We start from the raw sequence: 24,812 nt of genomic DNA on the forward strand, positions 1-24,812 counted from the left end.
TTATTAAATAAAATAAAATAAAAAAAATAATAAAACTATTAAATATTTATTTTAGTTTTGTTTATATGATTTTAAAAATTCATAGGCATCTGGTCTAATATTTTTTAAAGATTCAAATTCACTATCTTCACTATCTTCTTCACCCTCTTCTTTTTCTTCCTCAATAAAAAATGAGTATTCAAAGTATGGAGCTAATTTTTCAATAACTTCTAAATCATAATATTTAACCAATATTCTTGCTGTCCATTTATCTAAAAAAAATTCAATATTTGATCTTGTTGATAATAATTCTATAGCTTTATAAACTTCTCCCTTTTTAATTAATTCATTTATATATATTGGTGAAATAATTGATATATTATTATCGTTATCTTTGTTGTTGTTGTTGTTGTTGTTGTTGTTGTTGTCGTAGTTGTCGTAGTTGTCGTAGTCATTGTCGCTGTCGCTGTCGTTGTTGTTTTCGTTATTGTTACTATTATTTATATTATTAAATGGTGAGATTGTAATTTTATCAAAATTGAATATTAGTTGTTTTGTTGGTGTTGATGATGATGATTTCTTTATATTTTTATTTCTTTTTGAAATACTACTATTTCTATTATTTTCAACTTTATCATTATCAAATAAACTAAACTGTTTGTTGTTGATGCTGCTGCTACTGCTGATGCTGCTGAAGTTGATAATGCTGCTGATGTTATTATTCATTTCGATTTTACCACTGAAGGAGTCATTATAGTTTGGATTACTCTTTTTAAACAAATTATTTGAATTATAATTCTTAAAAATTTTTAAAATATCTTCATCGCTATCACATAAAGTTTGATGATTAATTAAATCAAGGCTATGACCTCTATGATATTTTTCACTTGTAACACAAATATTACAACATGGAACTGAATTACAAGTTTTACATAAAAATGTAATATCTTGTGTTGAATGAAAATTACATCTTTCAATTTTATTATTATTATCATTATTATTATTATTATTATTATTATTATTATTATTATTATTATTATTATTATTATTATTATTATTATTATTATTATTATTATTATTATTATTATTATTATTATTATTATTATTATTTTTAAAAAATGATGAAAATGATAATGGTGATATTAAAAAATCATTCCAATAAAAGATTGAATAATTTTCTAATAATAATTTTAATAATTTTATATAATATTCATTTGGTTCATTAACTAAAACCATTGATACTGATTTTAATGAAAATAAACCCAAACCACTGGTCGTAGAGTTATTAAAGTTAATTTGTTTTTCTTTTTCTTTTTCGGAATTAATTAAATTTAATAAAATTTGAATTAATTTAATTGGAAATTTAAGTTCAATAAATTTTTCTAATAATTGAAATAAATTTAAATCTTGTTTAAAATCTTGGTAATTTAATAAAATAAATTTTAATATGGTATGATTTTTACAATAAACACAACCACTATTGGCATCTTTTATGGAGATAATATTTCTAATATATTGAGTGAGTATTGGTTTATATATTTCTTTATTTAATGAAATGTATTCTTTTAATTTCAATTTATCATAACAAAAACAAAACAATATATTTAATTGGATTTGGCCAATTTGAAAACTGCTATTTCCATAAAAACAACACTCTGGAACACAATAAATAATTGAAGGAATTCTTTCATCGGATTGACTTCTTTGTGTTGATTCAAACATATTAAAAGTATACGTTGCCATATCATAAAGAATTGATAAAAACGATTTAAAACTTTCATTTGATTGATTCATTTGTGATGATTTAATCTTCTTTTTTAATTGTTGTTGTTTTTGTTGATAATCGATTGAGTTTATATAATTATTTTTAAAATGAATTGGTTTAAAAAATATTGAAGAATAATATTCACTGGAAGGTTTATTTGATTCACTTTCTTCTTTAATTATATCAAATATTTCTAAATTGAAATCAACAATTGAACTCTCTTTTAAATAACTATTAAGAACCAATGATTTTGAATAATATGAACCATTACATTCATTTATTAATTTCAAAATTGATGATAATTGTTTTAAATTTTTAATACCATAAAATGGATAAAGTAATTTCATTAATTGATCAAATTGAACAACACCATTATTATTATTATTATTATTATTATTATTATTATTATTATCATTATCATTATCATTATTATTATTTTTATTTGATAATAATTTTAATTTATATAAATTTATAAAATTTAATTTATCATCAATTGAAAAATGGGAATAATAGTTTACTCCAATATATTCTTCTGCTTCATCATAACCTAATTGATTTTTTATTGGTAAAATTGGTATACGAAAACTACCACCATCTATAAAAATAAACCATTTTAATTGATCATAACTTTCTCTTAAAAATCTATTAATATTATTTGTAACTTTTTCACTAATATTATATAAATTAAATATTAAATCTGCAAATTCTTTTAAAATTTCATTACTATTATTATTATTATTATTATTATTATTATTATTATTATTATTATTATTATTATTATTATTATTATTATTATTATTATTATTATTATTATTATTATTATTATTATTATTATTATTATTATTATTATTATTGTTTTTATATTTATTATAAATTATTAACTCTTCTAATTTATTTTTTATTAATTTAAAATCTGATTCATTTTCTAAAATTTCATTTAAAAATAAAGTTCTAATTTCAGGATAATTTGAATTTAAACCATCTTTATAATTAGTTAATAAATATAATTTAAAAGCTTCATTATATAATGGTTGTTTATATAAATTATTTAAAATATTATCTTTTATATAAATTGATAACTCTTTTTCAGGATGATATGAAACATATTTAAAACTATTTTTACTATCGGTTATTTCTGTATTTATTAAAGTTAATTGTAAATTCTCGTCAACTAAATCCATGAAAAATCTGAACCCCATTAAACCACAATGACGATTTTCATAATTCTTTGACCCGTTAGAATAAGTATTCACCATACTTGATTTCACTAATATTTCAGACTCCAATATTAATTCAATCATTTTACACTTCATCCATAATTGATCAACATTCAATCTAATTGCATCAAAAACTTTCACATACATACTAAAATGGTCACCTATTAATCTACTATTATATTCTGTTTCTAAAAATAATTTCACCATTTCAATATTTTCTGATTCAATAGCTTTAATTAAACATTTAATATTTGGTAATACTTTAAACTCTTTAATAAATAATTCTATAGCTTTAAAATTTTCATTTTCAGCACAAGTTTTTAAAATATTTAACATAAATGAATTATTATTATTATTATTATTATTATTATTATTATTATTGTTATTATTATTATTATTATTAAATTTTTTTAAAATTATTGATTCTTTATTATTATAATAATAAATTTTAATTAAATTAATATTATTAATAATTTCATGTTCAGTTTGATTATTAGGTTGTGAAATTAAATATTTTAAAACCATTTCATGTATTTTTATTTTTGATTCTTTTGAAAATGTTTTAATATTATTTTTAATTAAATAAGAGAGTGTGAGATTATTTGATTGATATATTGCTAAACTAATTAAACAATTTGATATAGATTTAAAATTATTATTTAATAATTTAATATATTTATCTAATAATTGAATTTCATATTCATTTTTTGCAAATTTAATATAATAATTAATAATTTTATCAATTGTCCAAAAATTAATACCACCTGTAATTGGTTCTTTTGCAGATTTATTATTTTGCTGTTGTTGTTGTTGTTGTTGTTGTTGTTGTTGTTGTTGTTGTTGTTGTTGTTGTTGTTGTTGTTGTTGTTGTTGTTGTTGTTGTTTAAAAAATGATAAAAAAAATTCTAATGCAATACAATTGTAAATTGAATTTGTCAATAATTGATTATCTAAATGTTTAAGTATTGTGTATTGATAAGGTTGATTTATTTCATGTTGTTTTCTAAATAGTAATTGAAATAAATAAATATCTTGACATTGTTGAATGAATAATTGAACTCCTTTTGGACTAAATATTAATTGCTCAAATTCTGATTCTAATTTCATTTTTAATAAACTCCATTGATTTTTCTTTACTAATTTACTTAATTCATTCATAAATCTAAATGAAATTCTATTACCAAGATATTGGTTTGATTCATTTTTAAATATTACAGTTCCTCTCTTTATAAAATAAAATATTTTATTTCTAATATATAAATTATGAAACATTTTCCAAAATAATCTTTCATTATTACTATTATTATTATTATTACTATTATCACTTGGCATTCTTGTAATTGTTTGTTTTATAAAAATAAAAAAAAGAAAAAAAAAAAAAGTTGAAAAAAAAAAAAAAAAAAAAAAGTAAGAAATTACGGGAAAATTAAGTACTTTTTTTTTTTTGAAACTAATTTTTTGAAGATCGTAATAATAATAACAATATAATTATAGTTATAATAAATAATAATTAATAATAACAAAAATATAAAAAGTATAAAAATAAAAAATGTTTATTTAAATTACATCCAAAATTTTCACTCATCAAACAAAAAAAAAAATAAAAATAAAAAAAAACATTGATATCAATCAACAGGACTAAAACAAATAAATTTGGATAGGTTCGCTATCTATATTTTACCCTTTCTTTTATTAAAAGCTGTGTTTGTTGTTTCATTTGAATTTATGAAAATATTAATAATTTTTTCACTTTTTTTCGTTTTATTTTAAAAGTTTTTTTTAAAATTATTGAAATAAAAATAAAATAAATAAATAATTATAATAAATAAAAAAAAATCATTGAATCACTAAATCAAAGAAAAATAAATTAAATTTAATTTAGTGATCAAAAACCAGGGTTTTGATCGTATTCATTGAAAAAAAAAAAAATAAAAAAAAAAGTAAAAAAATAAAAAAAAAATCCTCCAACTTTTCAAACAGCGCATTACCACCCATCAAAAAAATCTTTGAAATTGGGAATATGTTTTGTGTAAATATTGTTCTAAAAAAAATTTAAAAAAAATATTTTAAAAAAAAAAAAAAAAAAAAAAAAAAAAATTTAAAATAATTTTATTTTCGTAAAAAAACATTAATGGTTTTCCTTTTAAATTGTTATTTGAAATCATTTTTCACATGTGTAAAATAAAAATAAAAATAAAAATAAGATAAATATTTAAACTAAAAAAAAAAAAAATTGGGTTATTTAAAAAATAAAAAAATAAAAAAAAATTTGAAGATCGATATATGTAAGGTGTATACACTTGAAAAAAAGAGAGAAAAATACCCAAAAAAAAAAGAATTTTTACCACACAGGCACATAACCTTTTTTTTTTTTTTTTTACATACACACACACAAAAAAAAAATTTTTTTTTAAATTATTTTTATTTTTATTATTATTTATTAAATTTTTTTTAATCACTTTATTTTATTATATTACTTTTTTTTTTTTTTTTTTTTTTTTTTTTTCACCACCAAATTCACTGAAAAAAAAAGTAATGATACCAATAATAAAAACAATAATAATAAATAATAATAAATTGATATAAAAAAATAAAATAAAAAAAATAAAAAAATAAAAAAATAAAAAAAAAAAATAAATAAAAATAAAAGGGAAATGCCAAGTAAAGAATTTATTATTCCATTAATTTTATTATGTTTTTATTCAGTAAATGGATTTGTAGCAGTAATATCATCATTGGTAGAATTATTTATACACAAAGCATCATGGAACTCAATCAAAATATTTTTTTATAGTCTATTAATTTTACAATGTTTATGTAGATGTATTATTATTGGTTGGGGAATGATCGAAACTGTTCAAGGTGGTGAATTTTATAGTAATTTTCCATCATTATTATTTATTTCATATGCTGGTTTAGTCGCATTACAAATGTAAGATTAATAATTATAATTCCATATGCAATGGATTTAAACAATAAAATAAAAAAAAAAAAATAAAAAAAAAAAAAAATATTAACACACACACAAATAAATTAATTATTTATTTTTTTATTTTTTTTTTATTTTAATATTTTAGGATTCAATTTTTACCAAATGATAATCAATATTTATTATTATCAGAAGGTAAAAAAAATAATCATAAAGTTAAAGTTGGAACCAACATTTTAATATTTTTTAATTTATTTATGTATTTTGGAATGTTTTTATTATTTGGAATTGCAGAGAAACAAGTTGGAAATTCAACTAGTTTTAATCATCATGGTAATCATAATTCTACAACATCTACATCAACTGATGAAATACCTTTGGTTTCAACAGAAGTTGGAGAATTATATCTTTTTGGTGACAAAGATCCAATTTATATTGTATTGGATTGTTTTTATTTTGTATGTTTATTATTATTATTAATTTTTCATTCTTATGTTGGTTGGAAAACTTATAAAAGAAATAAAGATTTATTTGGTATAAAAGTAAGTTTTAAGAAAAAAAAAAAAAAAATAATAAAAAAAAAAAAAAAAAAAAAAAAATTATAAATTATTGATTATTAATTTTAAAAAAAATAGTTAAATGTAATTCATTTAATTTTATTAATTTGTATATTTATTAGATCATTATTAGTAATAATTGATCCATCATCACCAAATAATTCAATATTACATATTGATACAGAATCATGGTTAATTTATATTTATACTATATCATATTATGTAGTTGGTGAGATTATACCGGGAATGTTGTTGATAGTGATTGAATTTCTATTACCATATCATAAAAGAAAAGATTTTATAAATATTGGTGGAGAATTATCAAGTTATCAAGATGTTTGGAAATCAGAGAATATTGCAATTCATGAATTGCTAGGAATGGGTGGTAGTGGTGCTATGGTGCATAAATGTACCGTAAAGAAAGGTCCATTACGTGGTGGTACTTTTGCAGTGAAAGTAATGAAAGATTGTACAAATGAAGATATTGAATCGTTAGAGAATGAAATTAGAGTCTATGAAAAACTAAAGTCACCCTATATCGTCTCCTATCAAGGTTCAAGTAAAGTCGTTGGTTCAAGTGGTCAAATCTTTGAGATTCGACTATTCATGGAATACATCCCACATACATTAGATAAATATCTATTAGCAAGGTCAGTTTGTGGTGATTCAAATGGTGGTGGTTCAAGTAGAAATTTAAAAAATTATTTTTTACACATGCAAGAATATCAATCTTCACCACAATCTTCAATTTCATATTATCAGAATAATAATAATAATAATAACAATTCACCATTAATACAACCACAACAACAACAACAATATGTCTATCCATATTATTTTAGATATAGTCAAGTTGTTTGGTATTTATATCAAATTTCAATTGGTTTGGATAATTTACATGCAAATAAAATTGCTCATAGAGATTTAAAATCAAATAATATTTTTGTAACTTTATCAGAGAGTGAAGTTAAAATTTGTAAAATTGGTGATTTCGATATCTCTAGATCTTTTAATAATCCAAAAGTTTTAAATGTTTTATCAAATCCAACAGCTTTACAACAACAAAAATTAAATAATTTCTTTCAATCAGCAACAACAACAACAACAACAGAACAAACAACAGAGCCAATAGAGGTAGCAGCAACAACAACACCTCAAACAATTCATTCAGCATTTCAACATGATATTTTATCTTTTGGTTTTATTGTTTTAGACTTTTTAACTTTATCAAACTATAGTTGTTTTGACTCAAAATTTGATACTTCAAACTACTATGATGATGATAAATTCAATAATAAATCAAATACAAAAATTAAAAAACCAGATTTACCAGATTATATAAAAAAAGATGAAAAACTTTGGGAACCTGTCATTCAACTTTATAAAAGTTGTACATCTGATGATCCAAATAAACGACCTTCTTCACTTGGTGTTAAATTTCATTTAGCCAATCTTTATAAAGATATTATAGAGTCTGGCACTGAAGTTTGGTCAATTGAAAAAGATTCTTCAAGTAAATGAAAAATTAAAAAAAAAAAATAAAAATAAAAATAAAAATAAAAATAAAAATCTAAAAATAACCCCAAAAAAAAAAAAAAAAAAAAAAAAAAAAAAAAAAAAACACCTCTGGTGAAAGTAATAATTAAATTTAATTTTATTTATTTATTTATTTCTTTTATTTTTTTTTTTATTAGAATATTTAAATCATGGATTTTGGTTTTTTTAAATTATTCATTCTCTTTATTATTTAAAACAAAATGACCAGGTAAAAGATCGGCCATGATCGGCCAAAAAAAAATATATATATTTTTTTTTATATATTTTATTTTAAATTTATAACTAATCCGGTATGAATTGGTGTATTATTTTTGACAAAAAATTCATATATATATATTTTTTTTTTTCTTTCTTTTTAATTAATTTGTAAATTTGAAGGATAGCCCTGGGAACAAAAAACTGAAATATTCCACTGCATGTCTGTTTGGGTTGAGATTTTGTATTCTTTTTAAAATTGAATGAATTAAGTGAGCCCTGATGTTTTACTCTTTTTTTATTTGGTAATTGTTTGTATTGGTTTATTAAATTTGGGAAAATATTTCTCTCTATGTTGTGTATTCTGTGGATTTTTAAAAATCTTCTTTTATATTCTTTGATTTTTTTTTTTTTAATTATTATTATTATTATTATTAACTTCAATTGAAACTTTCATTTTGTTGTTTTAATTTTTTTAAAAAAAAAAAAAAAAAAATAGAAAACAATGAATTTAAAAAAAAAAAAATGTGTAAAATTTGGAGAGTAATTATTTATTTTTATTTTTAATTTTTAATTTTTTTTTTTTTTTTTTTTTACTTTTCTTTTTTTTTTTTTTTTTTCGTTGGTGATTTGGGATGTATAAAAATTTTATAAAAAAAAAATTTTTTAGATATTTTTTTTTTATAAAATTTTTTTTTTTAATTTTTTTAAATTTTTTAAAATTTTTTTTTTTTTTTTTTTTTTTTTATTATATTTGGTGGCTTATTTTTTTTTTTTTATTTATTTTTTATTTATTTATTTTTTTTTATTATTATTATTTTTTTTTTATGTTTTTAATTTCAATTTTATTTATTAAAAATTAACTCAAACATATTTTTTAAAAAAACTTGGAAAAAAAAAAATAAAAAAAACATTGTAAATCTATAACACAAACCACACACAAAAAAAAAAATAAAAAAAAAAAAGTCAAAAAGTCACAAGAAATAAATAAATAATCAATCTCATGTATATTCGTTAAAAAAAAAAATAAAATTAAAAGCTTAAAAATTAATTTCATAGTAGCAACAAAAAAAAAATAAAAAAATAAAAAAATGGATAAAAATAATAATAATAATAATAGTAATGGGGGACATGAAAATTTATTTAAAGATCTTCAAAATCAAAAAAGAGTTCAAAATCCATCATTTAGTTCTGGTCAAAGTAGAACAGTGCCATCAATTTCTGCTCGTGGCGTGGCACCAATTAGCTCATCATCAAGTTCATCATCTATTTCAACAACTAATAACACTACTACTACTACTACAAGTGGTACTGGTAGTACATCATCACCAGTATCAAAAGGTGTACCATTAATACCAATTGGTGCATCAAGATTTAAACAACAACCATCAACAGATGTTTGGAGATCAGCAAGAGGACAACAATTATCAGAATCACTTTGGTCGTCTTTTAAACAAGCATTGCAAAATTCTCAAAATTCTCAACAATCTTTATCACAATCTTTATCACAATCTCATTCAACAAATAGTGAGGTATGTATAAATATATATATATTTTTTAAAATAATTTTAATTTTTACTAATTATTTTTATTAATTATTTTTTTTTTTTTTTTTTTAGATTAATAATATTTTATTGGAGTTTGTAAAACATTATAATTCAGAATATGATAAATGGAATGTTGAAATGGGAGTTGATTATGCTAATACAAAAGTATATGGAATTAAATTATATTGTACACCAGTATTAGATATCCAAACCACATTATATTTGACTAGACAACTTTGTTCTTATGTTTTAAATTTATCAAAGGCATTAACTGATGATAATTTGGATATACCAGATGGTTTACATTTCATATGTTTAATAAACATTTTATCAAGATCACCATTGAATTCAACATTATTACATCAAGAGAATGCATTGGCACATCCATTTCAAGCAGCACGTCTTGCATCTTATAAACTCTCTTCTTTTAGAGACAAAAATAATCCATCCTTTACAAAATGGTGGCCATACCTTAAAGTTTTATTAGCTAATTGTTGTCAAATTGCTACAAATTTCGTACATGATAAACAAAATTTATCTTTTAATTCTTTAAGGTATGGCAATGTAAATAATAATAATAATAGTAATAATAATAATAATATTGTAAATAGTACCAGTTTAAGTAGTGGTAGTTTACTTTCAAATGGTGGTGGTATTAGTACTAGTGAACCAGAGATTTCACCATCAACATCACCATTAACAGGTACAACTCCAACATCACCATCAAGTTCTTGGTCATCATCTTCAATAACTAATCATCAAATTCAACATCAAATTTTAATGCAACAACAACAACAACAACAAGCTCAACAACAACATACTCAACAATACTTTAATACGATTGGACAAAGTAGTAGTTATTCCTATACAAACGTTATCAATGGTGTTTCAACCAATAATAGTACAATAACAGCAACAACTACAAGTAATTTCTTAATTCAACATATATTTAAACTTGGTACAATTTCAATTTTGATGGATTCTTTACAATTCTTTAATGATTTCTTTAAAACTCTTCAACCAAAAGATTCAGAAGATTCATTTAGATTATTGATTATTGATACATTAGGTATTTTAATTAGTGGTAATGGTGGTTTGACAACAACAACAACAACAACAACAACAACAACAACAACAACAGCAACATCAACAAATACAACACCAAATACAATAATTAATAATACAACAATAAATAACAGCGGTTTAACAAATAGTATTAATAATAATAATGGTGGTAATAATAATTTAAATAAACTTAAAGAACCAGGTAACGAAATTAAAACAATTATAAATTGTATTGGTATGAAAGCGTATATTAAAACAAGTAAAAAAGTAACATCATTACAAAACGAATTTCAATTTCAATTACATGTTATTAGGGTGATTAAAGAATTGATTTCAAATAATTTAAATAATGCAAAATATTTTAATTCTCATAGAGGTTTTGAAAAAATTCAAGAGGTTATATTATGGGTAACTCAATGTTTTAAACCAACAGATTCACATACATTCACTGATGAAAGTTGTTTAGATTTTGATACTTCAATGCCTGCTCAAGAATTATCTGCCTTATTAATTGGTGCAACTTCTTCAAATTCTTCTAATAATCTACCAAATTTAACAAATTCAATATCATCACCCTCACACTCATCCTCCTCCTCCTCCTCAACAACAACAAATATTAATAATAGTAATAATAATACAGCAACAGCAACAACAACAACAAGTAATGTAATAATTCCACCAACAATGTATGATAGTTTAAATTCAGTTTTAAATTCATTAAAATATACGACTTATTCAGAGAAATCATCATCACTTATAAAATCACCACCAATTATTGTTAAAAGAAGTAAAGTTGTACAACTTTCACAATTGTTTCAAGTTTTACATTCATTTTCTTTTACACTTGTACCATTTTCAAAAATTCAAACTAATTCCTCCTCTTCTTCTGGTAATTTAAATTACAATATATATTCCTCCTCTTCAGCATCATTTATAAATAATAATAATAATAATAATAACTGTAATATATCATCACCAACAAATCAATCTGTTAATAATAATAATAATAATAATAATAATAATAATAATAATAATAATAATAATAATAATAATAATAATAATAATGTTTTACCAAGATCAAATTCATCTTATTCAATATTTAGAAGAGGTGATAGTTTAAATACAATCATTGATATCAATCAAGATAATAATAATAGTAATAGTAATAGTAATAATAGTAGTACACTTGATATTTTAAATAATAGTCAAGATACAATTGTAGATAATAATAATGGTAGTAATATTGATTTTGAAGCAACAATAACTACTAATACAACAACGGTCGTGACAGCAACCGTTAATTTAACAAATAATAATAATAATAATAATAATAATAATAATAATATGATTGATGGTAATACCGAAGTAACTGGTGGATCAGCACATAATAGTTGGTCAAGTTATACAAATATAAATGAACAATTTCAACAATTATCATTAACATCATCAACGACAGCAACAGGATCATCACCAACATCACCAACAGCATTTCAATATCAATCAAAACCAATTGATAAAATGTTTGTGAATACATTATTAATTGAAACAATTTTTGAAAAATTATTTTCACAATTAAATCTTAGTGCTTTAAATGAAAATCATTCAACAACTTCTTCTTTACCAATTAGTCAAAATTTAAGTGATGATTCCTCAAATACAAATACAAATAATAATAATACATCATTTGGTAAAATTTATATTTCAGATAATTTACAACAAAATCCAAACACTGATAAATCATTATCATGTGGTAAAATTTTTAATAAGATTAAAAATTCAACACCAGAACTTCAATTACAAATAATTGAATATTTAATTAAATTAGTAATAGAGAATCCATATTGTTTACCAATTCTTAGAAGATTTAATCTTTGGGAATTAATATTTTCTGATAATTTTTATTATTCATCACCACAAGCAACTTTAAATGATGATGATATTGAATATTTATTAAATTCAACCACCACTACCACCACCTCATCATCAACTAATATTTCAGAAGAACAATTAAAGAAACGTAAATTATATTTATTTAATGGATTAAGATTAGGTTGTTTAGGTTTAATTCAATTCTTTTCAACATTTAATAATAGAGATAATTTTGAAGAGATTTGTATAATTTTAACAGAGATGAGAAAATCATTATTAAAATCACCAGCATCAGTGATTGAGTTATGTCAATTATTAATTAATATCACTAAATCAAATCCTCAAGGTACAATTCAATCATTGATTAAATTAAGAATTTTCCAACAAATTCCACAAATGATTCAAGTCCTATTCAAATATGAACAGGCTAGTAACTCTCAATTTGGTTTATTACATAAGAAAGCTAGAAATATCATTTTCTCTTATCTAGGCCAATTGATAGTTCACGAAGAATTATCTTATCATGCAGTTGTTGAAAAAGAATTGATAGATGTTTTATTTTTATTATTAAGAAAAGTTGAAACTAAAACTTTTTCAATTACTCAAATATTTTTCTTAATGAAATTAAATGTTTCATCTTCTTCACCATCAGTTACAACTTTATTATCTTCTTCTTCACAAGTATTAAATTCATATCAACAACAACAACAACAACCACAACAACAATCATCACAACCACAACAACAATCATCACAACCACAACAAATTCCACAATCCCAACTACAACAACAAAATCAAACACAGTCATTACAATCATCATCATTATCATCAACATCATTATTATTAACATCACAACATCAACAACCATCAACATCATTATTATCAACATCACAGTTTTCATCATCATCATCCTTATTGCAACAACAACAACAACAACAACAACAACAACAACAACAACAACAACAACAACAACAACAACAACAACAACAACAACAACAACAACCACAACTACTACAACAAACACAACAACAACAACAACAACAACAACAACAACAACAACAACAAGTTCAAACTCCATCATCACCTCAAACATTAGCATCATTATTAGGAAATTCAAGTTCAAATACATTAACATCATCATCATCAACATTATCATTAAATGAATCATCAACATTATCAAGATTACCAACATCAAATAATTTATCAGAATTATATAGGACATATATTTCCGAGTTATCAATGATTAAAGAAGAGACATCATGTACTTATGATTTTAAATTTGATTAATTTTATCAATGTTGGATGGTATTAGACAAATTATTAAAAACAATCCAAAGAAACAAAATCTATTTAAAAAGTTTCGTGTTTTCATTAAAATCGTTAACTTGGTTAATGCTGATGATAAAAAAGAACGTTTGTCAGTTTTATGTCATTCAGTATTACGTACTGTAATTTTATTAATGGCAAATAATCCAAAAATTAAAAAACATTTTCGTAATCATATTGGTTATGATACAATTAAAGATTTAATTATTAAATCTGAAGGTATTGTTTCTGAAACAACAATGAATATTTTATTTGATATGGTAATTATTTTTAATTTAATAATGATAATCATAATAATAATAATAATAATAATAATAATAATAATAATAATAATAATAATAATAATAATAATAATAATAATAATAATAATAATAATAATTTGAAATAATATTAATATTAATATTAAAATTTTTTTTTTTTTTTTTTTTTTTTTTTTTTTAGATTGTTGATGGTGAATTTGATATTGAATATAAATATGTTATTCAAAATCCAGATTCATGTTTATTAATATTTAATTTATTAAAATATTTCCCAACTAAATTACAACATGAAATATTGGATAGATTTACAGTGATGGTAGAGAAATGTACAACTAATCAATCAGTTTGTTGTAATTGTCATTTAATTTATAATTTATTAGAGGCAATTTATAAGGGTCAACCAATGGAAGTTACAACAAAGATATTGAAATTAATTGAAAGATTAGGTATTCATAGTGTTACAGTTAGAGAATTAAAGAAATTATTTGGTTTATTAAAGAGTGAACAAGGTGATTATCTTCCTCCAACAACATCGGCTCTATTGACAACATTACAAAATATATCAAATTCACGTAATCCAGGACCACAGGTTTATTTCGATTTCGATGGAAAAGATAGTTGTATCATATTGCCAACATTTGATAAATGGCCATTTCCAAAGGGTTTTTCATTTTGTACTTGGGTTAGAATTGAATCATTTGTTGATCCAACCGGTACACCAGAGTATAAACCAAGATTATTTAGTTTCCTCTCTGATAGTGGTTGTGGTATTGAGGTGTTGTTCATTTATCAACAACTTCAAGTATTGACAGTGAATAATCACCAAAGTAAAGCCGTATTTCAATCACCACCTACCTTTGTCGAAAGGGAATGGTATTTCGTATCGGTGGTTTATTCAATTAATTTAATCTCTTCTAATGAGATTAGAATTTATATTAATGGTCAACAGTCAGCGAAATCATCCATTAAATTGAATATATCAGGTACACTTTGGAATCATTTCAAAATTGGTAATAATAGTAAGAAAATGTCTGGTGAACGTGAATGTCCACTCTATGGTCAAATGGGTGCTTTCAACATTTTCGATGAATCATTATCACCAAGTCAAATTCAAGCAATCTATACATTGGGTCCAAATTTTAATACCTCTTTTCAAGATGTTGAAGGTTCAACTAAATCTGCTCACACTTTTGAATCTTCACTTACTAGTCATCTCTTTTTAAATTATAATTGTCGTGCATTAGATGGTGATCTTTGTTTAGATAATACACCCGATATTGGTGGTGATAAAAATTATGATGCAACTTTAGTCTCAATTAATCCATGTGTATCAAGAGATATTAAAGATATTATCTATTGTTTAGGTGGCATTAAAGTATTATTTCCATTAATTCAACAAATTAATAATCCAATATCACCTTTATCTTTAGAATTAATTACAAATGAAAATAATAATAATAATAATAATAATTTATCATTGTCATCACAACAACAAACATTAGAACAATTACAACAATCTATAAATATTAAATTAACAAATCAAGTTTTAGCATTATTTAAATTTATGTTAAAAGAGAGTGAAGCAAATCAAGAGGAAATGTTACGTTGTCAAGGTTTCTCTGTTATGGGTTATTTATTACAACAAATTTCACCAGAATATCTAACGATTGGATGTACAAATATCTTTATTGATATGTCAAATCAAATTTCTGATCCAACATTGGTTGAAGAGGTGTATAGTAATTTAATGTTAAATTTCTGTATTTGGATTAAAACTAAATATGAATTACAAAGAAATCTATTGGTAATCATTAAACAAATCGTTTTTGAAAAGTATGATCAAGTCTCTGATATCATTACAGTTCAATTGATATTAGATATAATGAATGATTTCTATTGGTATGATGATTCAAAGAATGAAGCACATCGTAATCATCATTTCTTTAATAAAGATATCTTATCGAAACGTCCTTCAATTTCAAATATTCGAGAATTACGTCAAATCCTATTTGAAGTTTTACGTATTCTATTACGTCATCAAAAATCAACAGATATTCAAGCTATCATTAAATTTTTAATTTATTGTAAAGATTATCAACAATTAATTGAAATGATGGAATTTGTATTAGGTTTATTACCATCATTAGATAATATTAATAATAATAATAATAGTGGTAATAATAATAGTAATAGTAGTGGTAATAATAATAATAATAATGGTAATAATAAAAATATTAATTTTGGATTAAGTAGTTCAGGTTTAAATGGTAATGGTCATAATTGTCAACAATTTTTTGATGAAATTATGGGATTAGGTGGTACAGATGTATTTTTAACATTATTAAAGATTGATGATGAAGGTGTTAGAAATACTGCTATTCAATTGATTAGTAAAATTCATGGATTATGTAATCATTCTCAAAATAAAAAACATAAAGCAAATTTATTTCAAGATTCAATTATTATTACTCGTTGTTTACATACATTCCCAATGACAGAGGAAACTTTTAGATATTTATTATCGTTTGCTATGGGTTACGATTTTACACCTGCAAATAGCACCAGTCACAATAATGGTCAAATGGTACCACCATGTTTAGATAAACATAAAGTCATAAAGAATAATGAGATCCTATCGGTTATATTCAAACTACTATCAAATACTGATGTTATATTGGTTCAAACGGTTTTACAAGAGATTAAACTCTACATATCCAATGAAGAATCATCACATGTCAATAGAAATGCATGTCTATCAATTGATAAATGGTTCGATCATTTATTCGCAATCATTAGTAGTGTAGAGAAAACCGATACTCAATATTCAAATGTAACGGATTTAATCATTGATATCATAAAGATTTTGGTAATTCATTCATTCGATGAATCAAAAGGTATTCAAAAAACATTGGAAATCGTATTGGCAACTCTTAGACCTTATGATGAACGTGGTGTATTAGATTATCATTCATTGGCTCGTACTTTATTTTTAAATATCGTTCAATCCATTAAATCTAAAGCTCTAACTACCATTGGTGATAATCAATCACCATTAAAGAAATCAAAGAAAGCTTTTATTGAAAATTTAATTCAATTCTTTATTTTAACTGAAGAATTTATATTTTATTCTCCAAAAGGTGGTAATCATGATTTACATTCAAGTTTATCATCAATTAGAACTTCAATTTTAGGTGGTGGCGGTGGTTTCAATGAATTTGGTATTGGTAGTAGTACTATAGTTACTTCATCAGCTCATTCAGCATCATCTTCAGTTCATAGTAGTTTTGATGGTAGTTTCTCTCCATCTTCACCACAATTATTATCATCATCAACTTCATCAACATCACAATTACAACAACAACAACAACTTCAACAACTTCAACAACTTCAACAACAAGGTCAATCAAAGAGTGGATCAAATACACCTTCAAATAGTAATCATGGTAGTTATAATTATAATAATAATAATTCACCAAATTTAATATCATCTTCAAATTCTTTATTAAATTCACCATCATCAATTGGTCAATCATTATCTTCATCATTTAGTTTATCATCATCATCAAAAGAAGTTAATATTGGTGGTGGTGGGGGTATTGGTGGTTTTAGTAAATTACATTATAATAGTGAAACTAAAGAATGGGAAGATACATTATTAGTTAAAGAGATACTTGATCTAGTTGATACATTAAAGCTATTGGATAATTTAAGTGAAAGTGATTTTTCAACTTCAAATATTCAAGCAACAACATCAAAATCAACATCAAATTTAATGTTTACAACTCATTATCATAGAATTTTCCTAAGATTTACATTGGAAGCAATTAAAATTTGTAATAAACAAGAACCTTTACAAACTTTGATGTCTCATGTTATGAGATTGAAAACACTCTCTGAAAAAGATCGTCAAAAAGTAGAAAATGATACAATGAGTAATAATAGATTAACTTTTATTTTATCTCATTTAGCTAAAGCATTAAGATCAATCATTGATTTAAATTTACCATTACATCAAAAAGCATTAGTACCATTAATGAAAGATATCATTCGTAAATTAAATTCAACATTAATTAGTACATTATCAAAACAGCAGCAACAACAACAACAACAACAACAACAACAACAACAACAACAACAACAACAACAACAACAACAAATTCATCAACATCAATCTGTATCAGGTCCTTTAAATCTTTACCAATTATCATTACCCCAATCAGCATTGTCGCAATCTCAACAATTTATAATTCAACAAACTCAACAAATTTTAAATGGTGTTGGAGTTGGTGCAGGAAATTCATCACCATCGTCATCATCATCATCATCATCAAACTCTGTAAACATTGATCAAAGTGAAATATCAGGATGGGTTGAAGAATTAACTGACTCAAGTAGAATTGTCGAATTTTGTTCAATTGTTGTTACATCACCAAGATGGTCACAAATCGTTCAATATATTGATAATCAAACTTATTTTACAACAGTTGAAGAGAAATCACTTTATTCTTGGTTAGAGAAGAGAAAGAAGAAATTAACAAAGGTTGTATTGAATACTGATGAAAAAGAAGCAGAATCATTCAATGCCGCAGAGAGAAAAGCTGATAATGATTTGAATTCAATTCATGTTAAACTTTGGATGCCAGAATGTGAAAGACGTGCATTACATCTTTATAAAGCAAGAGAATTACGTAATCAAACCACTGTTCAATGGAGAAAGATTTTAAGATCTCTAACTAATGAACGTGGTCCTTGGGGTACAACTGAATCAATCGTTCATTGGAAATTAGATAAAACTGAAAACTCTTCAAGAATGAGAATTAAATTAAAAAGAAATTATAAATTTGATGAACATTTAAATTGTGCAATTAATGATTCAGAAATTCAAGATGATCATAATAATAGTAATAGTAATAATAATAATGATTCAAATAATTCTGATGGTGAACATTTATCAGAAAGTGCAAATTTACTCTCAATTAAACCAAATGAAAAACAACAACAACAACAACAAAGTGATGAAGTCGATTCTGATTGGACAATGGTACCAAAGGATATTGATAGTGAAGAAAATATTGATAGTTTAATTCAACAACAACAACAACAGCAACATCAACAACAAAAAGAAAAAGAAAAATTAATTTATTCAACAAGTTGTCATTGGATTACACCATCAAGTTGTAAAAAAGGTAAATTAGAAATTACAACTTTTAATTTAATTTTTACTGAAGAAGAGGAATTACCACCACCATCAACTACCACTACAAATACAACAAATACAACAAATACAAATTCAACAACAAATGATTCAACATTTTTAAAAATTAAAAGATGGCCAAATGAAATGATTAAAGATGTTCATTTAAGACGTTATTTATTAAGAGGTAGTGCAATTGAAATATTTATGCGTGATAAAACAAATTATTTATTTAATTTCAAAAAGAATGAAAGAAATAAAGTTTATAATAAGATCAATAGTGTAAAGAGAGAGTTTTCAAAGGAACCAACATTATCACCATCCGATATGTTAAAGAAAGCAACATCAGAATGGCAAGCTAGAAGAATATCAAACTTTGATTATCTAATGACATTGAATACAATAGCAGGTAGAACCTATAATGATCTAACACAATATCCAGTATTCCCTTGGGTGATTGCAGATTATACATCACCAGTGTTGGATTTAAATAAAGCAGAAACTTTCAGAGATTTATCAAAACCAATTGGTGCATTAAATGAAAAGAGATTGGAAATCTTTAAAGATCGTTATGAATCATTCGATGATCCAGTGATTCCGAAATTCTATTATGGCAGTCATTATAGTAGTGCTGGTATTGTATTGTTTTATTTAATTCGTTTGGAACCATTCACAACTCAGTTCCTTAATCTTCAAGGTGGAAGATTCGATCATCCCGATCGTATGTTTGACAGTATAGCATTGGCATGGGATAATTCATTGACCTCTTCAACCGATGTCAAAGAGTTAATACCCGAGTTTTACTATATGCCAGAGTTTTTAACAAATCATAATCATATCAATTTTGGTATTAAACAAAATGGTATTGGCATTGAAGATGTTCTTTTACCACCATGGGCTTCATCACCATCGGATTTCATTCGTATCAATAGAGAGGCATTGGAGAGTGATTACGTTTCAAGTCATCTTCATGAATGGATCGATTTAATATTTGGTATTAAGCAACGTGGTAAACAAGCCAAGGAGGTATTCAATGTTTTCTATTATCTAACTTATGAAGGTTCTGTTGATATCGATTCCATTGAGGATGAAACAACTCGTCGTGCAACTGAAAGTCAAATCAATAATTTCGGTCAAACACCAACTCAACTCTTTTCAAAGAAACATCATATTCAACGTGATCCTTTGAACGAATCTCATATCTCAATTTTGAAAACTCCTCCAAATCAATTACAAGCTTACTTTTTAAAGATTACCAATAAGAATCCAATCGTTTACGTTTACATTCCAGAGCCAAATCCAATCATGTCCTATTTGGTTGCTGATAAAGTTACGGTCATTGATAAATCTAGAACCACTACCAATCATAAATGGTTCCCTTCCACTCCAAATGATAAGATCTCACCATTCACTTTTGAATTGGATCCATCTTCAACCACTAAACGTAGAATTGGTTTACCATTTGCAAATGATGTAACAATCTCTCCAAATTGTTTTGCTATCACCTCTGATGGTAGATATGTTATTAGTTGTGCTCATTGGGATAATAGTTTCAAACTATCATTTGTTGATAGTGCAAAATTAATTCAAAGTGTTGTAAAACATAAAGATACTGTCACTTGTTTATCTTTGGCTTCTGATGGTCAAACTTTAATCACTGGTTCAAAAGATACAACCGTAATGGTTTGGAGAATTGCAACAACCAATAAAAGTGGTGCTCCAAAATTCAATGATGTACCTGATCATATTCTTTATGGTCATGATGATGAAATCACCTGTGTAGATGTAAATGTTGGTTTAGATATCTCTATCTCTGGTTCAAAAGATGGTACTTGTATCATTCACAACTTAAAACATGGTGAATATGTTAGATCAATTTATTTACCAAGACAATCTCCAATTAGTTTAATTGCAATTTCAAATCAAGGTTATATTGTAATTTATTCACAAGTAAGTAAAAAAAAAACAAAATTTTAATTTAATTTAATTCATTTTTTTTTATATTATTTTTTCAATATTTTCATCAATTATTTGCCAAAAAAAAACTTTAATTATATACTACTCTTTTTTTTTTATTATTTTGTTATTTTATTTTAGTGTGGTAATGATTCATTTGTAAGGATACATTTGAATTTATTTGTTCAACCCACACACACATCACATCCACACCCACACTTTTTTTTTTTCTCACACACCTAAAACAAAGGAATATTTAAATCAAAATCTTTTTTTTTTTTTTTTTTGTTTTTTCAATAATACATGTAAATTTCATAAATAATTCGATTTCTCGTTTCGTTTATAAACAAATATGTTAAATTATAATAATCAATACTAATTTTTATTATAAATTTTTTTTTTTTTTTATTTTAAATTTCAAATTCACTCAGGCCGATTTAATGATTTATCTATACAGTATAAATGGTGGACTCTTGAAAACAGTTGATACACACGAAAGATTACATAGTATTATAATAAGTAAAGATTCAGAGTATTTAATTACTGGTGGCGAAAGAGGGGTTGTTGTTATTAGAACACTTTTCAATTTAAAACCAACTAATCATAAATTAGTGTTTGGAACTCCAATTCATTCTTTAGCCATGGCATCCGATCAAAAACATTTAATGGTTGGTTTAGAAGATGGTAGATTATTAATTATTGCATCTAATAGTGCATCTCCTCCAACAAATTATTATTCCATTACCAAATTCCTCATCTTCATTACCTTCATCATCCAATAAATTTTAAAATTAAAAATAAAATAAATAAAAAATTTATTGGTTAAATAAAAAAAAAAAAAAAAAAAAACCTTAATATTTAATATATGAATATATTCAACATAACAACATAAAAACCAATTTTCCAAAATTATTTTTAGTTTTATTTTCCAAAAAATTGATTTTGGAATAAAAAATATTGTGTTTGGTATTTGTTTAAAAAAAAAAGGATTTTATTATAAATTATAATTTTGTTATTATAATATATAGAAAATAAGATGAGAACATTTATGTTTTCATGTTTTTGGGTTTTTTTTTTAATTAAAAAGGTATTAAAGTTGGCTGATGGAATTTTTGGGGAGTGTTTTTAATTTTCTATTTATTTTTTTTTTTTTTTTTTTTTTTTTTAATTTTTTTTTTTTTTTTTTTTTTTTTTCCAAGCGATGTGGTTGGGTGGGGGAGTGATTAATAAATCTATTTTTAAAAAATTTTCTACTCCCTTAAAAATTAGTACTCAATAAACTCTTAAAGATTTATTGTGATTATTACAAAGCAATAGATATGTAATAATTTTTTTTATTTTCAAATAGACACTTAAAATAAAAAAAAAAAAAAAAAAACATTTTAATCCCCATTAAACACCAATTTTAATAATCTCACCCAATCCATGAATCAATGTTATTGTTTGAAATTAAATTATTATTATGAAATAAAAATTTTTTTTTTATTATTTTAAAAAATTTTCTCTATTTTTTTTTTTAATATTTAAATAAAAAAATATGAATTAGTCTTTTTCCTTTCGAATCATGTTTTGATAAAAAAAAAAAAAATATTTAAACTTTTTGTAAAAAATACATCTAATAATAAAAATAATAATAATAATAAAAAAAATAATAATAATAAATAATAAAATGAATAAATGTTGTATATGTATTAGTGGTGAACCAGGTGTTGGTAAATCGTCAATTGTCCAACAATTTGTAAAAAATGATTTTTCAACACAATATACACCAACTTTAGAGGATTTTTATAATTATGAGTTAAATTTGGATGAAGAAAAATATAATTTGGAAATAATTGATACTGCTGGTCAAGAAGAATTTTGTGATTTAAAAAATAATTATATATTAAATGGAAATGCATTTATAATAGTTTATAGTATTTGTTGTAAAGGTTCTTTTAAAGAAGTAGTATGTATTTTAAATTATTTTTTATTTAATTATTATTATTATTATTATTATTATTATTATTATTATTATTATTATTATTATTATTATTATTATTATTATTATTAACTTAAAAAAATTAAAAGAAAAATATAATGGATAATATAATAAATATAAAAGATTGTCAAAATATTCCAATAATAATTGTTGGTAATAAAATTGATATTGACGAAAAAGAAAGAAAAGTCTCAACATTGGAAGGTAAAAATTTGGCCAAACAATTAAATTGTTTGTTTATTGAAACAAGTGCAAAACAAAATTTAAATATTTCAAAAATTTTTACAACATTGGTAAAAGATTGGAATGAAAAACAACAAAATATTAAAAAATTCTCTAAAAAAAGTTCATACTCAATTAAAAACATTAATTGTTCATCAACAGTAAAAAGTAAAGAAAAACAAATAATAATTTCTGATATTAATGCTTATGAAATTTCATTTCAAAATAATAGTCTCAAAAAGTCAAATAGCTCTGATAATTTTAATCATTCTTCTCATAAAACAACAATTAAAATAAAACAAAATATCAGTGTGGATTCAATTCAAAAGAATAATGGAAAAATTTCTAAACCAAAATGCCCTGTCCAATAAATTAAAAATTTGTAAATAGAAAATAATCTTATTTACAACAAATTGTTTAAAATAACTATAACTTGTAAATATTAAAAAAAATAAAAATCAAAAAAAAAAAAAAAAAAATTATTAGTATTTTATAAATGAGATCATTATAAATACTGATATATTTTTGTAAAAACATTTTTTTGAAATTCAGTTTTAAATATGTTTAAAACAAAATAAATTATATATATATATATAATCAAATAATATAAATATTAATATTATTATTATTATTATTATTATTATTATTATTATTATTATTATTATTATTATTATGTTTATTATTATTATTATTATGTTTATTTTATAAAGTAGCTATTCATTTAATTTTATAATGAAAATAATTTAATTCTAAAAATTACAACCACTATATTGTTTCACAACATTTATTTTATAATTTTTTTTTATTTTTTTTTTAATTCATAACAAGTTTTTAAAACTTTCTTTTCTTTATTTTTTCTTTAATTCATAAGGGAATCGAACTTGTGATCTCATTTCGATCCCTAGAAAAAAATGGAGAAGAAGGGTATCGATCCCTTTACCTTATGGAACTCTGATTTTCGTTGCTGTTTATGCAAACCATACGCTCTACCATATGAGCTACATCCCCATGATGAAATTTCTTAATTTACTGCCCTGTAACGGCAAAATCTCGTATTTTATCCTGAATTAATGAAACAGTATTTCAAGGAGAGCAACTAATAATTGAATTATTCAATTCGACAAAAAAGCTCTAAATCTTTTAATAAATTAAATGTCTGAAAATTTAAAAAAGAAAAATAATAGAAAAAATCG

The 24,812-nt window shown here is 23.0% G+C and overlaps 5 protein-coding genes and 1 non-coding gene across 6 annotated transcripts; 4 read left to right on the plus strand and 2 right to left on the minus strand.

The window, feature by feature from the left end:
- Positions 1–51: 51 nt before the first annotated feature.
- Positions 52–4,293, minus strand: DDB_G0281249 (hypothetical protein; the record flags this gene model as incomplete). The annotated part of the gene is made up of 1 exon (XM_635818.1): positions 52–4,293. One exon carries the CDS (start codon positions 4,291–4,293, stop codon positions 52–54), a length of 4,242 nt encoding a protein of 1,413 aa, XP_640910.1.
- A 1,322-nt stretch (positions 4,294–5,615) lies between these two features.
- DDB_G0281331 (hypothetical protein) lies at positions 5,616–7,968 on the plus strand (the record flags this gene model as incomplete). The annotated part of the gene is made up of 3 exons (XM_635819.1): positions 5,616–5,893; positions 6,039–6,432; positions 6,526–7,968. 3 exons carry the CDS (start codon positions 5,616–5,618, stop codon positions 7,966–7,968), a joined length of 2,115 nt encoding a protein of 704 aa, XP_640911.1.
- Positions 7,969–9,290: 1,322 nt separating this feature from the next.
- On the plus strand, positions 9,291–13,967 carry DDB_G0281251 (hypothetical protein; the record flags this gene model as incomplete). The annotated part of the gene is made up of 2 exons (XM_635820.1): positions 9,291–9,731; positions 9,819–13,967. 2 exons carry the CDS (start codon positions 9,291–9,293, stop codon positions 13,965–13,967), a joined length of 4,590 nt encoding a protein of 1,529 aa, XP_640912.1.
- Positions 13,968–13,975: 8 nt separating this feature from the next.
- Positions 13,976–22,198, plus strand: lvsC (BEACH domain-containing protein; the record flags this gene model as incomplete). The annotated part of the gene is made up of 4 exons (XM_635821.2): positions 13,976–14,266; positions 14,448–16,395; positions 16,525–21,410; positions 21,848–22,198. 4 exons carry the CDS (start codon positions 13,976–13,978, stop codon positions 22,196–22,198), a joined length of 7,476 nt encoding a protein of 2,491 aa, XP_640913.2.
- Positions 22,199–23,085: 887 nt separating this feature from the next.
- rsmB (small GTPase) lies at positions 23,086–23,990 on the plus strand (the record flags this gene model as incomplete). Its single annotated transcript, XM_635822.1, has 2 exons — positions 23,086–23,364; positions 23,487–23,990. The coding sequence occupies 2 exons, from the start codon at positions 23,086–23,088 to the stop codon at positions 23,988–23,990; spliced, it is 783 nt and encodes a 260-aa protein (XP_640914.1).
- Positions 23,991–24,531: 541 nt separating this feature from the next.
- tRNA-Ala-UGC-5 lies at positions 24,532–24,627 on the minus strand. The gene has a single exon. It is a non-coding gene; the product is annotated as a tRNA-Ala (tRNA).
- Positions 24,628–24,812: the final 185 nt, after the last annotated feature.

The sequence above is a fragment of the Dictyostelium discoideum genome, assembly GCF_000004695.1.
Source record: "Dictyostelium discoideum AX4 chromosome 3 chromosome, whole genome shotgun sequence".
NCBI lineage: Eukaryota > Evosea > Eumycetozoa > Dictyosteliales > Dictyosteliaceae > Dictyostelium > Dictyostelium discoideum.